The sequence below is a fragment of the Pocillopora verrucosa genome, chromosome 3, assembly GCF_036669915.1.
Source record: "Pocillopora verrucosa isolate sample1 chromosome 3, ASM3666991v2, whole genome shotgun sequence".
NCBI classification, from domain to species: domain Eukaryota; kingdom Metazoa; phylum Cnidaria; class Anthozoa; order Scleractinia; family Pocilloporidae; genus Pocillopora; species Pocillopora verrucosa.
The window spans coordinates 21,286,890-21,304,268 of NC_089314.1; the positions used below are offsets into that span (position 1 = coordinate 21,286,890).

Sequence of the window (17,379 nt, forward strand, 5' to 3'; positions counted from 1 at the left end):
GCGTAAATCTCGCAACGTGGTAATCGCAACAGCTACCCGCTATAACAAGGAAGAATTGGCCAATTATTTGTAAGTCTGTGTTTGTAGGACTGAAGGTCCCAAAAACGTTCTCCGACAAGTTGCAGAGAAACACCTTAAAATAAGCCCAAGCGCTTTGTTCACGCCCTACCCTTTGCCTTGAAAATGTGCTTCGCCGAATGAAGAATATAAGCACTTTTCATCGATACGCCACTGAAAGAATGCTGCACAAGATGAATTTGATAAAGATTTAGAGCCACGCTGTTCATATCCTAACAAGATGTTTTTATTAAGAGAAAAAAATGATCTTCTTGTCTTGATTACAGTGATGGTACAAGGATAACTGCAATGTAGACCAGCCAGGAAAAAGATTTTTGCTTGAAAGCAAATACGTCATTTGTGTTTCTTTTGAACACAGGGAATAGTTTGCTGACTCGATGGCATTTCGTTTGCTCTGTGAGATGCTTTGCTTTTATGTGAAGAATTTGCACAGGATCCTTGAAGTTTACATCAAGGAATTTTATAAGTAAACTCAAACCTCCTCAAGAGTAGGGCGAGACATAATTTTGTAATCAACCAAAATGATTTTGTTGAATAAAGGAACAGGTACCGTATAAGTCCCTCAGAATTGTCAATATCTTGATCATTCTTCGAGGTTTGCAATGTTTACAACAATCTTTGATTGAGTTGTCAGTATCTTGATCATTGTTAGAGGTTTGCAATGTCTTCAACAGTCTTTAACAGCTCTTCTTGTGTAACATTTGTATTTGGTGGAATAAGTTTCTCTTTACTGATCTGTGCCAAAAAGTAAACTCAATATCAATTAAAGTGCAATTTTGAAAAACAGCATAAACAGAGCATGGTCTGAACAAGAGACTGGGGTAAGTTGTCTATTAACTAAGTTAGTATGTTGTTAAGCAAGCATGGACCAGCTTTCTAACTTAACCCTTTAAACCCTGAGAGTGACCAGCATGTAATTTCTCCTTACAGGAATACTGCTGAATCATTCAGTAAGATCATGAGGAAAAAGGAAATCATCATCAACCTGAGAAGCTTTGATCATTAACCCTTAAACCCCATGAGTGAATTGTATCTAATTTCCCTTTACAATATCATCCCTGAATCACACAGGATAAGATAAGGAGAATAAGGGAAATGATCACCAACAAAAGAAGCTTTTGATTGTTGAGGAAATTTTCCTTGTACGCACCTTAGGAAATGTATCAAGAACAGTATGGAGAATATACATTCTGATGATAGGGTGTAAAGGGTTAAATAAATTATCTTTGTCAGCACCAAAGGAAGTGTTAGGGAAGATTATGTAGAATATGGATGCTGATGTTGGGGTGTACATGGTTAATACTGGGCAGTGGTCATATATGTGGGTCTATGGTGTAAGATTTGGGTAAGAGAAGGCCTTGAGGAAGGGTAAGTGAGGTTGTATCAAGAACCTGTATTGATGGGGAGGGTTAAAATATTTCCTGCCACACCTTGAAAGATACAACATTAAGATAGCTTCCAGCAGTTGTGGGCCACAGGGTGCACAAAAGTGTACATACCTTTACATTTGCTAGCATTTCTGTAGAAACAGATTCCCTTTGAGTTCTGCTTTTAATTGATGTTATGTTATGAACAGCTGTAAAACTCTTGTTAACTTCTTCAATCTGTTGGAGTGTTTTCTCTTTCAACTGCATAAAAAAATGAAAGATAATCAACACACCAATGAATATGCATTACCAGTTGGATTTCACACTTAACCCTTTAACTCCCAGAAGTTATTAATATGTAACCTCTCCCAATAATATCTGTACATCAGCCAGCAAATAGGTAATGAGAATACTCAAAATTATCAGCTAGGGGTTGACATCTTGATCTAACACCAAATTCTGGTGGTTTCTTCACAAGGAAATATGAAGAAGCTAGAGTAATTTTAATTCCTTGGCATGCAGTCTTGTTTTTTCAGTCAAGTTAAACTGTCTCAGAATTAAAGGTGGTTGGATATAGTTTTCCTGGTCTCTGACCGGTTATCTTCAGACCGCTCAAACACCAACTTCCCCCCTTTGCAGTCGAACGATTCTCACGCGTGTGTTGACAAAAGGATTAAAGTTTGAAGTAGTTTGTGTGGCATGGCAATCGCTTGGAACGCTTTTAACAAACACCTCCTAGCTTTGCGTCTAGCAGTTTATCGGCAACTATAAACCATAACATGCTAGTATCTCCGTTAACCAATGCTAGCAACTCCTTTAGAAAAATGACATGAAATGTTACCTGCTTGTTAGAAAGGGTGCTCTTCTTAGCCTTTTTGACCCCAGAACTACTTTTTCTTTTTGTATGGAGTTTGTTTTTATGCTTCGAATGCACATGTGTTTTTCCAGGCGCCATGTTTTTTTCGTATCATATTTAAAAGAAACCGCTGGTGAAAACGACTGTTTTTCCAAACTTCTGCTAAAATATCCGGGACTTTGCGGCCTAAGTCCCTCCCACTGCACTTGCGCATTTCTTCCCCGGCCCTGTTGGACTGTCTCCGTGGAACGTGGAGCGACTGTACAACTTTGTTTCCTTCTTGTGAAGGCGGAGTTTGATCAAAGTTCTTTGATCAGGTGAGTGAAGACGAAGAAGATGTTATCTGCCTTCTGTAGCCTTTCTTTCAATTAACGTTCATCGTTGTCTATTTCGTGTGGGAGGCGGAAGGACGGAGCAAGAAACACGATCCCAGTGTTCATTAGTACTTGCCGTATCAGACACGAGAATTGTAAAAATTTCAAAGAAGTATTTTCCTCAATAGACCGTTTGTTACTTTGCGCTGAGGTAAATTTGAGGGCTAGTACCAGTTAAGCCTTGTTTGTACTCGGTGAAGCATAATGTTTGAAATTCAAACTTAAGTTCTGTTGGAGGGCAAATATACATAAACTTATTCAACTGTGCATTTTGTTAGCTTCCTCTTATCTGCCGATCCCACTTGCCGCAATTACACGAATACTTTCATCGACAAACCATTAACAAGCATTTAACGTTTCGCTACTTTTAAAGTTGTCTCTTTTTAAAATAATTATTGCGGCTGTTTCTAAATTAAATTAGATTTTGTAGTGTGTGTATTTATGTTCGTGTTACTTTTGGTGGCGAATTTTTAATTCAACCACAAGCCAATCTTTGATAGTATCATACTGAGTTTTGTTATTGTTCACTTTTGTTATGCTGGATATTTTGAAAAAAGGAAGGTACGTGTGGTTTCAGTTTTAATTTCTCGAAGCAATATTAATATTGTTTTGAAATTTCCCTGAGTAATGTCCATCTCCAAGCTTGTAAATATATATGTATCTCTGATTGTATTGAATACAATTACGATTTTAAATTTGGCTCACAAGTGTGGAAATGAGATAGATGTTGGACTGCTTAGTACTGTGCAATCATTAATATCAAGTGCATTTCCTGGGTTGACAACAAAAACTATGCCTAATGGCCTGTGGGTTAACTGTCAAATGCCTTCGACACAAATTCCTGTTATGGCTTATGCTTGTGATTTTCATATTAAAGTTACAATAAAGAACTCTTAAGGATCACTTAATTAGTGAAAGTCAGGGTTACAGTGATAATTTTTATTGAGATAGTATCCTCTTGATAGTATTCTCTTTATAGCATCACAGTTGTCTTTTCCAATTGTAATTGAGGTCACCAGTATATTGGTTAGCAACAAAGTGTCATGTTAAACAGATTTCATTAACTTTTTTCTAAGGTAGTGTTAAAAAAATCTTAAATTCTCATTCTGTATCAAGAAAGTTAATTAATTGGAAGAAACCAAACCACTTTTTGTCAGATAAATGAGAAACTTGAATTGAGTATTCATGCCTGATAAACAGTTCTCCCTTCTACAATAATAGCTGCGGTCAAGTTTTGGTTACTGATATATCAAGATAACACCTGCCAGCTCTACCCTCATCATCTGTTTTCTAGATAACACATTGAACATTGTTGTGATATTGATTACTACTTAGAGCTGAAGTCCATTTTTATGGCTGATCTCAGTTGAAATATTAGATCATACTTAGTTCATGTAGAAGTCATCAAAGCAAAAGGAAATAAGTTTGTGCAGGAAGAACAAGAAACCTTAGACATTGTTGAAATCCTTTGTTACAATCTCCTTTGAGTGACATTTTGCATCTTTAACAAATTGTTGTCGTACCATTTTCTTGTCATATTTACACCCTCATTAATTGCCCATGAATCCTTTTAACTCTAAGAGCTGATTTAAAATTATCTTTTAATTACAATATCAACACCAAAACCAGAGAACGGGTGATTCAATTCGAGAAAGTTATCAGCAAGATGTTATCTTGATGTAACACTTCAAATCTTTCAACTTATTCTAAAGAAATACAGAAGAGCTAAAGTGATAATTGGAGAGTTGAACTGACACTGTTGCAGTGTTCATGTACTTTACATCTGCATACATGTTGCAGGCAAGAGAGTAAACTAATTGTTTATTTGTTCACAGTAGCTCCTGAATTAAGGCCTGACCATGCCGGCTCCTGGTAAACTGAGAGACCTGATACGAACAATAAGGGCCGCAAGGACAGCTGCTGACGAAAGAGCAGTGATAGCAAAGGAGTGTGCTTACATCAGAGATTCCTTCAGGGAGGAAGATAATGACTTTAGATGCAGAAATGTGGCCAAGCTTCTGTATATTCACATGCTAGGATATCCTGCACATTTTGGCCAGGTATAGTCAAGAGTTACATCACATTTTATAACGAGAAGGAAGTATAGGAGACGTTTTTGTAATAGGGTATGGTATGTTTTTGTATGGTACTTGTTGTTAATGAAGTTACAAAAGCCATGTTCTTTTCATAATATTATTTCCCTGTGTCTCTCTGCAGAAAGTCTAATAGGGAATAAACTTTGGAACTGGGGGTTATTTTCAAGCCAGCCCACACTTAGTCATGTTTGTTATTTTATATTGAGTTTTGAAGTATAGAAATTGGTGTTGAACATGCTACCCATTTTCTTTCACAGCTGGAATGTTTAAAACTTATTGCCTCACCCAAGTTTACAGACAAAAGGATAGGATATCTGGGAGCCATGTTGTTACTTGATGAACGGCAAGATGTCCACTTGCTGGTGACAAACTCTCTTAAAAAGTGAGTAAAAAATGACAAAAACTAAATTATGGGACAAAAAGTGTAAGTTTATTTGGAGAATTGTGGCTGATATTATACTATACTTTTGATGCATTTCAGTGATTTGAATCATCAGAACCAGTTTGTTGTTGGCCTGGCACTTTGTTCTTTAGGAAAGTAAGTTCAATACCTTGTGTTTCCTTCATATTTTCTTCCGGCATACTGGAAAATATTTTGGTGATTTAGAGGTCTTTTCATTTACTTCTGGTTTTTTAACTGCATGGATAGGTGACTCTCCCTTAATACTAATATAGTAAACTCTGCAGTTGTTTGATTCTAACAGAGTTTTAATAATCGTCTCTGCATTACAGTATTTGTTCTCAAGAAATGAGTCGAGATCTAGCAGGTGAAGTGGAAAAGTTGCTCAAGTCAACAAACTCTTACCTGAGGAAAAAAGTGAGTTAAATGTTATTTTTTGTACACAGCTGAAATTTGGTTGGCATTATGGTGCTCAAATTTGTTATATGATGGCAGAAATGTAATTTATGGTTTAAGCTTCATACTTTACTTACATGAACATTTTGCATGTATTGTATTTAAGCCATAGTATCTTCAGAATAGAAAATTAGAGAGAAATTTTGTCACTCTTCAGGTTCTAATGTAATGGGTTGTTGTGGTTTTTCAGGCAGCACTTTGTGCAGTAAGAATAGTTCGTAAAGTTCCAGAACTCATGGAAGTGTTTGTCCCCACTACAAGATCTCTTTTGAATGAGAGAAATCATGGTTAGTACCAAAAATACTTTAGTTCATGGCTGGCACCTTTTGAGTTCTCTAGAAGCTTGTTGGCAACCATTCCTCAACAGTCTAGAGCCATTTTCTGGCAGTTGCCTTGAGGCATTTGCCCATCCCATCCTCCATCTTCTGTTCCTTCTACTGATTTACTCAGTGTTGATGGGTGCTGGGAATGGGGCTTCATGGTAGGGTTATAGGGATTTCCCAGCTATAGGTGTGACACTTTACACCCTGAGCACCTGTCTGTTATTCAAGCTAGGTAACAGCTAGGAGTGGTTACAAACTGAAAGTCATATGTGTTCCAGACTTGAATCCAAGTATTGATGCAGTTTCAGTAGGGTTGTCATTGGTGGGCTGAACCGAGCAGGTGGCTGGGTTGAATTCTGCTTGCTGAGCAACCGTGGCGTGTTGTTTCACTTACCACAACATAGTGTTTAACATTGATGGGTGGCCTTGATGATGAAGTGTGTTTTAAATGGTTAAGAATTGAGGGAAAATGTTTTAACTTAAGTTTTACATTCTGCTTTTGACTTGTTTGACCAGGAGTTGCAGTGTGTGGAATTGCACTGGTTACTGAGATGTGTCGGGTGAACCCTGAGACACTATCTCACTTCCGAAGGGTAAGTTTGTGTTCATCTTCAATGCAGGCAAAAGCCACTATGCAGAGTTACTGCCACACTCAGAAAAATGAACAATTAGAATGTCTTTGGAATGATAATTGTGTTATGGTTTACTGCTTTGCAGGTTAGTACATGCAGGCAAACAATGAAACCACAAATTAATCAACCTACAGTTTTTTATGATAAGTCATGTTATTTCTGATTGGCCTTGTATTCTTCTTCCTGACTCAACAACATCAGAGAATTAACTGATAGATTCCATGTTGCCATGCATCTGTTCAGTAATAGATCACAGATGGTCTCAAAATGTGGTGAGAACAAAAAGAGGGGCACACAAGCCACAACCAGGTGTGTCACTGATGTTCTTATCACAGTTTTATGTCATCTGTGATCTGTTACTGAACAGACCCATGGAAACAAGATATCTGTTTGATAATTCTGTGATGTCATGACATAATTCAGCATAATTATTATACACATGCTGGTGGTTTTCATACAGTCATGTATAGTAGTTGTCTGAGTATTAGAGTTGCAATTAGTTGTGCAGTTTTACAAAATTGCTCTTTTAGTTTATGTAACTGTAAATAATGATAAGTTGTATTAATTGTTTGATTACAGCATGTTCCAATTTTGGTGAAGACACTAAAGAATCTTGTTATGTCAGGATATTCTCCTGAGCACGATGTTTCTGGAATAAGTGATCCATTCATGCAGGTAGGATTATTAATTGATTTGTGGTCTTGTTTTTTGTAAGGGTAAATTTATGGGCACTTACAGTATGTGTAATTGTCTCCTGCTGGGCACTTACAGTACAAGTAATTATTTTCTGGTGAGTGTGGACCACAACCAATTTTTGTGGTGATGTTTCATTTTGTTTTTTGGTAGGTAAAACTTCTGCGACTTTTGAGAATGCTTGGTAAAGATGAAGAGTCAGTCAGTGAACAGATGAATGATGTGCTGGCTCAGGTGTGTACATGGAGTTACCAGTGTTTATGTGCAATTTGTTTAACAGTGTGTCAACCCTTTTACTTCCAGCAGTGACCAAAACAGAATTTCTCTTTACAACATCAGTACAATGTCAAGCAGACTAGCGATGAGAATCAAGAAAGATAGAAATTAAATGGGTTATAATTTTAACGGGTAAAAAAATTCTCAGAACAAAAAATACGAGCAATTTAGTAAAGGCAGTATGTAGAATTACCAAAGAGATCTTGGGAGTGAAAGTGTAATGGCCAAATAACATAATTGTGTACATTTGTGAACATTACAACAACAGTATCATCAATGCAAATTACAGTGCAAGTGCTGGTAATCAAACAGTGCCTTTTTCATGTTGCGATCTTCCATGAACAACCTTCTACACCCTTTGGATGTCGCTGTTGTATCATTATACACAATGTATGTGCATTAGATGGTTTATCATTAACTACAGCAACACAAAGTTGATGGGAACATTTTTTCTGTGGATACCTATTCCCAGGAATTGTGTGATTTTAGATGTGTTGACTTTCCTGTTTTTTTTTCCCCCTTACAGGTTGCAACAAACACTGAAACCAGTAAAAATGTTGGTAATGCCATCTTGTATGAAACAGTTCTGACCATAATGGATACAAAGTCAGAGAGTGGACTCAGGGTATGGTTTCTTGTATCATTTTTTCTGATGGGTTTTTTTGCTGTTTTCCCTTTTTTTTTTGTTTGCCAAAAAGAAAAATTTCATGATAGATATAACTGCTGCTCATAAACCTTTTCACTCTGCTTCTTACATGTACAAAATCAAAAAATGAAAATAAATATATGAATAAATATAAAGTACCTTGCAAAATTTAATTGTTCAGTGTATATCTATGTAATATCTATTTGCAATATCACCCCTGAATTAAACATTAAGGTCAAGAGAGAGAAGGAAATGATCACCAGCTAAAGAAGCTGTAGTTTTCCAAACAAATTCTCCCCGTCAGCACCGTAGGAAATGTAAGGAGAACAGTATGGAGAATATGCATACTGATGTTAAGGTGGAAAGGGCTGGCAGTGTCTTTGGTGGTTCATTGTTTTGGTGGCGGTAATTTTACAGTGTAGGTTGTCCTTGTAAAAATTACTAAAGATTTACCAATCTTTAATTGCAGTTTATATCTTTTTTTGTAGGTTTTAGCAATCAATATTTTAGGACGCTTTCTTTTAAACAATGACAAAAATATAAGGTGAGGTTGACTTTGAAAGTTTTTGTTTGGGGTTGAAAATGATTCAACTCAGCTACATAGTACTGTGTTTGTACTCTATTAAATTTTTTATACATCCTTTACACGTGGGCCACCAACATGCTTTCTGTGCATAGAAGTGGTTAAGGAAACAGTTTTCACTTGAGTGCTGTACAATTGATGACCATCTATAATATCAGTAGTATTTTTTATTTTTTATTTATATTTAGTAGATGTTAATCACAATTTTTTTTTCACATAATTCAAAACTTCCAATTTAAGTTGAATATATGCTTTGCTGTATGCATTTATAGTTGTCTCAAAAATGCTGTCAGGGAACTTTTGAATTTAACATACAGGAATAAATTGATTCTCAAAACTACTTGACTTTGTATTTTGGTAATGTAGTCAAGAAAAATTTGCTTAGGCACCTTTTAGGAAGCTGAAAGTAATGTTTTTTCTTACCATATTTTTTTACTTGCTTGGAGTAGGAAATTATTTGTTCCAGTGTTAGAACTATTATTGTTGACTTTTTGATGGTGATTGTATTGCAGATATGTTGCACTGAACACACTCTTAAAGACAGTAACTGCAGACTACAATGCTGTCCAGAGACACCGGACCACAATCCTAGACTGTTTGAAGGATCCTGATATTTCCATCAGAAGGTAAGCACCTAATTTTTTTAACTCACCTCTTATTGATATAAGTAACTACCTTAGGTAAAAAATGTTCTTATTCAAAGTGTTTTAACACTGAGTCTCTAGATGAATAAACAGTCACACTCAAGTACAGATGTTTGCAAAAGTTTTTGTGCCTTTTTTCTTTACTTTAAGATGGTTCTTTTGAAGTTGTAAGTGCTGTCTTAATTAGTACAAATAGTATCTGTTTTTTTGGTTGTTGTAAAAGTTAAGTCTTTTACCCCTAAGAATGACAAGCATCTAATTTCTCCCAGCAATATCACCCCTGAATCAAACATTAAGGTCATGAAAGTATAGGAAATAATCACCAACTGAAAAAGCTCTTGATGGTTGAACAAATTCTCCTTGCCAGCACCATAGGAAATTTATAGAGAACAGCATGGGGAATATGCATACTGATGTTAGGTTGTAAAGGGTTACACAAGTAATGAATCAAGTTCATTTTGATAATTTTTTCCCTCTTGTTTTTAGGCGAGCAATGGAATTGTCCTTTGCTCTCATAAACTCAAGTAACATTCGTGGCATGGTGAAAGAACTCTTGACCTTCCTGGTCAAAGCTGATGTGGAGTTCAAGTCTTATGTCACCTCAAATATCTTCTTGGCAGCTGAAAAGTAAGAGTTTTGTTTACTCCACCCATCAAAAGGAGAAACATTGTTTTTGATGTTTAAATTTTTCTTTGAATGGTGTAGATACACTGTAATGATAATGCTAGCCATTTGTCGAGCTTTCAAAACTGCTTCCAACATGATGGTTACCATATTATGGAAAGTTAAAAGAGTTAACAGCAAAATGGGATACAAAATGGTTTCATTAGAAAATATTGTACCATGATGTTTGTGTAAAGGCCACAAATGGATAGCCAGCACATAACATAATTATTAACAAACATATTTATGTAGATGTACCTGCTAGGCAGCTTCTTTTGTAACCATTGGTACATACGTTGGTAAACGTTACAGGCACTGTACGAGAATGATGACAGTTAAGAGAAATTGAACTTGTTCCAGGCATTCAAGTTTTAAATGAGGCAAAATAGCAAATGGCCAGATAAAAGCGGAGAAGTGAAAAAGCAAGGGAGGTTTCCATTCTTTTTTTCACTCCTCCACTGCTGTAGTGCTTCTTAGAGTTGTGCTTCACTTTATGGATTGGAAGACAGCAAGACAAATAGCAAGATAATGACCAATTTGAAAATTTTAGGCTAATTGTTTTTCATGTTCAGGAATGGGATATTCATCATGTTTAAATTTGCTTTTGCTCCAGGCATTCTCCAAATAAAAGGTGGCATATTGACACAATGATGAAAGTTCTTACAACTGTGAGTATACTTTGTTACATTATGTGCTGGCTTGGTTCATCGTGCTCTGTAGTTACTAAATTAAAAAAAGAGTGGAGAAAAAAACCTGCAAAGTGAACATACTCATGTTAATAATGTGATAATGTGATTGTACTGCCATTGTGTGTAAACATGCCCAATGATTATCTTTGTTGAACACTACTTAAGATTTAACTGAGGATAATGAATGATTATTACATTCTGCAATATGAGGGCAATTAACAATGGTTTTTGCTTCCCTGAGCAATAATAAAGACAACAATATCACTCTTGATAGGTTGTCATCTAAAGTGTACTTAACATTTGTAAAATCGACTGATTATGAGTTTTCAAATTAAGGCTGGAAATTATGTACGTGATGATGCAGTTCCAAGCCTGATTCACCTGGTGTCAACGTCCAGTGAACTTCAAGCTTATGCCGTGCAACGACTTTTTAAAGCCATGCAGAATGACATTAGCCAGGTAATTTTGTAGTCACAATTCTAGTAATATTTTTACAGGTTTAAGTACACATTTCACACTTTACTGACTGAAATTGTTTACTTAGGAAGTTATTAACGTTTTCAATGAATTAAAAGCAATGTGACCAAACCGGTCAGCTCTGTGTAGTCTAGTTGGAAGAGCTGGTAATTTAGTGTTAACAACTGGGTTGAAAACGTAAATTAGCCACCGTAAAGGGTAAAAGCTTTTTTTTCAGCTTTTTTACCCTTTACGGTGGCTAATTTACGTTTTCAACCCAGTTGTTAACACTAAATTACCTGCTATACTCTCCCACCGACGCAGCACCACAGTTTCTTTAGAAACTTACCCCTTTATATAGTTGGAAGAGCTGCCGACTGCAAAATCAATGGGCTGCCAGCATGCTCTCAATAGCACTTTTGCACGAAAATCTCGTAAGCTTCTTGTGAGGGCGGCAGGGTTTCTATGAGGGATCTGGCACAAACTTTCATGCCAGATCCTTCGCAGACCTCCCGCAAGAAAGTGAAACAACTCAGCTCAATCCTCGCAACTCTCGTTACTCGACTCCGTCTCCCTGGACTCAACTTCTGCAAGGTAATCGTTTTGCAGCTCCAATAAGAATTTTCTCATAGGCTGCAAAATCAAAGGATTGGAGAGTTGAATCTTGACTGCCGAAGCTTGGGTTGAAACTGTTTGGTTAATTAGAAAATTTAAATCTTAAACTTGCGAAGCATCTGAAAAAAAATCTTTTGTGGCCCTCTTAACCCGGGCTAACTCAAATTACCCTGTGTCACTCGCAAATTACTGTATTTGGTAATCGAAAATGGTTTTTCTTTTTAGCAACCGCTGGTCCAGGATTGGTCTTTTTGCTGTGTGTAATACTGAGATCTGATGTTTGTAGACAGTGAAGAAGATGAAGCTCCTGATGTAAGATGAATAATCACACACTCTTTATATTTAGTTTACTTTGATAAGTCTAAGGGTGTAGTTGCTTTTTTAAATTTCTATTGTGGATGTAGCCACGAGTGGTTCTACGAGTAAACTATTTGAAAGGCACACGGCAGCTTTAACCCTTCACACCCAAACATCAGTATGCATATTCTCCATACTGTTCTCGATACATTTCCTAACGTGCTGACAAGGAGAATTTGTTTAACAATCAAAAGCTTCTTTAGTTGGTGATCATTTCCTCTTTACTCGCGACGTTAATGGGTGTTTCAGGAGTGATATTGTAGGGGAAAATTAGATGCTAGTTACTCTTAAGGGTTATAAGGTTAACGCTCCTACTTGGAAGTAGATTCATAGCCGATTCGGAACCTACATGTAAGGCATGAAAATGAATATTCACATCTATTGAGGCAGATTTACACAAGTTCGTGTTTACATAAACATTCTAATGTGCATTTACTGGCGTTTAGTGTTACTGCACAGAGTTTGCGTCTTAAACACGCTATTTCTGCAGCGCGCTTGTAATTCGTAATTCGCGTATTTTATGCGCGTGTTAATGTTCCTCTACAGCTGAACGGTAAAATAACTGGCTGCTGTGATGGGAATTCCAGGAAATTAAACAGGTTTTTATTGAAAGTACTGCACGAGCTGATGTCATTCATTTACTGTGCTTTACTGTAGATTACAGAGAATGATGTTCTTGATGTATTGGAAAGTGTTCTGTACAGCTCCCACTCAACTTCGATCACCAGAGATTATGCATTAACTGCCGTCATGAAACTCAGCACACGTTTCACCGCGACAATGGAGTGAGTGAAGCTGAATAAATTTGAATTAACCTTCGCGATTGGCTATCAACCTTAATGATGACATTTTGTTGAAATTTTTAACCACCAGCTGACTGACAAATTGAATTTTTTTGTGTCTTTTCAGGCGGATTAAGAATGTAATAAACCAATTCGAAGTGAACATGGATGTTGAGCTGCAGCAGAGGGGCGTAGAGTTTGGTTCGCTCTTCAAAAATCATGACAGTATGAGGTAAATTGTTTTCATTTTAATCATGTTGAAAATCAATCAATGGCTTTCTGATTACAGACCAGTTTAGGTGCTGCTTTTTTTTTTTGATGATTGATGAACTAGTAGTGATGGCTGACCGTCGATTACTGCACCCGCCAACTTCTTGAAGTAACCATGCTTTGTAAGGAGATGCCCGACTTAGACTCAAACCGTTGAATCCGAACTACATCGATATAGCTTAGAAAATGATTTTCTTTTATCCTCTCCAGACCGGCTCTTTTGGAAAAGATGCCCGTCATGGAATCTAAGCCTGTATCCTCTGAGCCAGTAACAAATGGAGAAGTCACAACACAACCAGAAGAACCACAAACGACTCAAGAAGGTACATAGGAGCTTCTGTTCTTTCGCATCAAGTTAACTCTGTCACCGACGTTTTCCACTGCCTGTACTCTTGCTTGTACATTGGACGACATATCACCCCTAATTTTACATTAATCAATTGTTGTAGTATAATTTTGCTAACTCGCAGTTTCTCCCGCCTTTATTTTGCATTACAGCTGTTACAGAAGAGAAACCTCCTAAGCAAGCGGTAAGCCGTGAAAACGCTTTTTTTTTTTGGCTCGAAGGAGCAAACAAGTAATAATAACGTCCAATCAGAGCGGTGGAAATATTTGAAGAAGCTAAACAGAATTGAAGAAGAAAGCAAACTGTGCGGTAAAACGCAAGCGACCGAGTCGTGATTGGTTTTACTTGTGAATTTGATTGGTCGAAAGAGTGACGCGCGTTTTCTAAGCCAATCAGAGAGCACAATCCAGGATTAATTTTGGCACACAATTGAAAATTTCTTCATATCAAACTGAGAAAGAAAGTTATAGAATACATTAAATGAGTGTTGTACATGTAAAATGCCAGACTCCGTGAGGATTCAAGCCGGAGCTAGATCCGATATTCAACCAACCGAGCTAGATGGGAACCCATTGGCAGCCCAGGCTATATTTTAGGTCTGATTGTGAAAAGCGCCCTGCATACTACGAGAATCAGAAAGGTCGGAGGCTTCTCACGTTTAGTTGGTAGGCTTTAGTCAGTTTGCTTTTAGAAAAGAGTGTTTCGACGCGCAAATTGAAGGAAAAACGCTCCATTTGTTTCTGAATTTCTCCATATTTGACCAACCTGTGTTTTCTCTCGTCAGTCGGAGACTTTGTTGGATTTACTTGGTGGTGGCCCCACCCAGCCTGAACCTACTCCCGCTCCAGTCAACCTCCAGCTCCTGCGTCTTCATCCGGTGGTGACCTCTTAGATTTGCTAGGAGGTCTGGACCTAGGCTCAACGAATGCAGGTTAGTTCAACCGCAAACGATGCGGTTTGAAAGCACCTTTCGATTGGTTGTCGTCAAACCAATACTTAAAATAACCACGATGCGTGAATAGAGCAGGGTTCGATAAACATCACATGAAGCTAGTGACAACTCGAATAACCACGAAAAAACTGGCCTCGAAAGCGGGAAACTCTGAGTGACAAAGGCTCGGTTGTTTTTTCCTTGGCAACCATCATCTTAAGTTCAGTGTTGCTGGAAACCTTGCAATCAGGGTGTGAAAATATTTTGAAAATATGTAACGACAGCTTGCAAAAATTTCAAGGAGATTTTAAAAACGAACAGGTTTTTAAGAAGAATTTCATTTCCATTGAAACTTTTGTAAGGTTGCTTATGCAAGTATTCTAAGTCAAAAGTAAAGAGCGTAGTCCTTTATGATTTCATCATATGCCCAATTTCATCATACTAGTTCTACAACACGACACCAAAACTTCTGTAAGACCTGATGGGATTAATGGATGGTGGCCAGATTTCTCAACCAATCTCAGATTGCACAGTCACGGATTACTTGAAAGTTTTCCAATTGAAATTTTTTTCTAAGCAGCACCATACTTAACCCTGTAACTCCCAAGGGTGACCAGGACAGAATTTTTCCTTACAAATATCAATACAAATCAAGCACAGAAGTGATGAGATTGAAGAAAATTATCAGTTGAGGCTCATAGCTGATCCAATATGAAATACTCTGAAGTAACATCATAAGAATTATATGGGAGACAGTGGGAGTATTTCTACTTGGATCTTAGGATTGAAAGAGTTAAATCATAAGTGTCACTCCGGCCAATCAGTTGCTTGTATTTTCTTTGGTGCCATGTCCCCCTCCGATGAACATAATGGCTCCTTCATCAGCTGTTACTAACCTGTTGGATGGCGGTGGACTGCTGAATCCAGCACCATTAGGAGTACAGGCTCCAGTGCAGATGAACCATCACCTGTCGCTTCACTGACTCCAAATTCTTCTTCAGGTTAGTTTATAGACCTTTGTTACAATGAGTGGCAAGCACGCCTCCCTATGGTAATCAGTCGATTACCTCCACTCAACATGATTAACAGAAATCTTGTCATTAATCTCTAATGAGTTATCTAAAAGTCGCTGCCCTCCCCCCCTCCACCCCCCTCCCCCACTCCACCCCTCCAAGTTTACTACGTAGCCGGTGGTCCATGCTTAAGAGAGATGGAGAATGAAATCAACGAGATGCGTTGCAAAGTTCCCGTGAGGAATTCTTCCCTCCCTGCTGCATAAAGCTCACGCAAAACGGCGTCGGAGCTAAGACATCTTCTAATGTGAATTGTTTGCTAGGGTTCCCGCCCATAACAGCCTTCGAGAAAAAGGTTTAAAGATAATTTTTGCGTTCGAGAAGGTTCCTGTAACCGTCTAATGTGGTGTCCATCATGGTAACGGCCACGAACTCGCTCGCTTTCCCCATGACTGATTTTGTTTTCAGGCAGCAGTACCTAAGGTATTCAATCAGTTCCTCTTCGGTTTATTTTAAGCGATTGTCTTCGTAGAAACATGGGTGTCAGTAACTTTTCCATAAGCGGCTGCCGGTACTGTTAGGCAAAAAATAGATACGAGAGTCTGCTCGCAGGGGTAACAGACGGCGGTAAGAAGTCTTATAGGCGTAGGTAGATCGCTGGCAACTGGCTTTAAATGGAGCTCCTGATAAGTGCAGCGAAAAAAGTGGTCAAATTTGTGCGAGTTAAGCATCTTTTTCTCTTGACAGTAAAGTGAAGTGACAAGCACGCCCTGCAGTCAATGACTTGTTGTTTTGTTCGTCCACAGACTTCCAGTTACAACTCCTAAGCCGTCTGGTAATGTGATGCCACCAAACAACTCAGGAACCATTACCCAAGAAGTGAAGGTGGCCAATCCACAACAGGTAAATCAGTCGGCTATTTGTATGCCTGCCCTGTTCCTAGTAACATCTTTTCTTTCTCGGCCTGAACTGCCTATTGATTCAACGCTTTTAGGGAAGGATTCCCAATCACCCGAGTGAACTGTTGGCAATTTCTTTGACACGTGATCGCGATTTGCGACCCGCTGGTTGGTTAATTGAGCTGCACCCACGTGATCAATGTTTTCGTGTTTAATGTCTTTAGCATATGAATACTAATATAGCATAAAGCCTTTGCTTTGAAACGAACCTGTTAGCGTATGGACAGACGGGCTTTCTAGGGTCCACTTTGTCCAACGAACGAAACAGCTTCGAGACGAGGACGCGGGTTGATAATTTGTGGCTCAGGGAGGCATTCGTAATCCAGTAATTTTTCGTAACAGAGTTATTCCTTTTCCCCCCCTTTTTGGAATGAAAAACTTACACGCAACATTTAATGTCAAGACTTCTGCCTCAGCAAAAGTTGCAGAGTGCTAAATGTTTCCTATTGCTCTGCCTATGATTCAAAGAGGAAATTTGCCTTAAAAGCCGTTGTCTCTACTTGTTTTGTATTTAGTTCCAGCTAAATTTAGCCTTTCTTTCGTGTGACAATGAAATACCACCGTTGGTTTCCCTTTATCTGAGGGGGATTTAGGAAGTGTGAGGAAGGGCGTCAGCTTTATGTGAATCATCAAAATGACTAGACTGACACCCTTCCTTTCACGACGGTAAACAGCGGAGGCTCGCATGTCAGTGCTAGCGACAAAAACAACCCTGTACCGTTCTTTAAGAGAAACGTATAAAGTCTGGGAGAAGTTAGCCGGGGGCATAAAAACGTGTTTTGTTGTTTTCATTTCTGACTTCCCTGTGTAGCTTGACAGGATGTAGAATAGGACAGTTTGAAGCGACTTCCACGCACGTGTCGCCAAAACCATT

General features: G+C 38.1%; 2 protein-coding genes across 2 annotated transcripts; one reads left to right on the top strand and one right to left on the bottom strand.

Moving 5' to 3' along the window:
- Positions 1-282: 282 nt before the first annotated feature.
- Positions 283-2,403, bottom strand: LOC131797725 (uncharacterized). Its single transcript, XM_059115392.2, has 3 exons — positions 2,287-2,403; positions 1,578-1,706; positions 283-813 (listed from the first exon to the last, which is right to left on the bottom strand). The coding sequence occupies exons 1-3, from the start codon at positions 2,398-2,400 to the stop codon at positions 727-729; spliced, it is 330 nt and encodes a 109-aa protein (XP_058971375.2). The 5' UTR covers positions 2,401-2,403; the 3' UTR covers positions 283-726.
- Positions 2,404-2,497: 94 nt separating this feature from the next.
- On the top strand, positions 2,498-16,679 carry LOC131797654 (AP-1 complex subunit gamma-1). The gene is given in 28 exon segments (XM_066163056.1): positions 2,498-2,618; positions 4,511-4,735; positions 5,029-5,153; positions 5,253-5,309; positions 5,504-5,588; positions 5,818-5,914; positions 6,467-6,543; positions 7,162-7,257; positions 7,429-7,509; positions 8,078-8,176; positions 8,686-8,741; positions 9,293-9,406; positions 9,911-10,051; positions 10,701-10,755; positions 11,113-11,235; positions 12,073-12,159; positions 12,862-12,989; positions 13,114-13,218; positions 13,467-13,579; positions 13,755-13,786; positions 14,387-14,447; positions 14,450-14,533; positions 15,383-15,496; positions 15,499-15,534; positions 15,870-15,893; positions 15,896-15,938; positions 15,940-16,020; positions 16,353-16,679. Coding segments are annotated over 27 exon segments (2,529 nt in total). The 5' UTR covers positions 2,498-2,618; positions 4,511-4,534; the 3' UTR covers positions 16,567-16,679.
- Positions 16,680-17,379: the final 700 nt, after the last annotated feature.

Coding starts and splice junctions, on each gene's coding strand:
- LOC131797725 (XM_059115392.2), bottom strand. CDS start 2,400: ATGGCGCCTGGAAAAACACATGTGCATTCGAAGCATAAAAACAAACTC. Junction 1,707..2,286: donor GCACCCTTTCTAACAAGCAG/GTAACATTTCAT, acceptor TTTTTTATGCAG/TTGAAAGAGAAAACACTCCA. Junction 814..1,577: donor AAATGCTAGCAAATGTAAAG/GTATGTACACTT, acceptor TTTTTGGCACAG/ATCAGTAAAGAGAAACTTAT.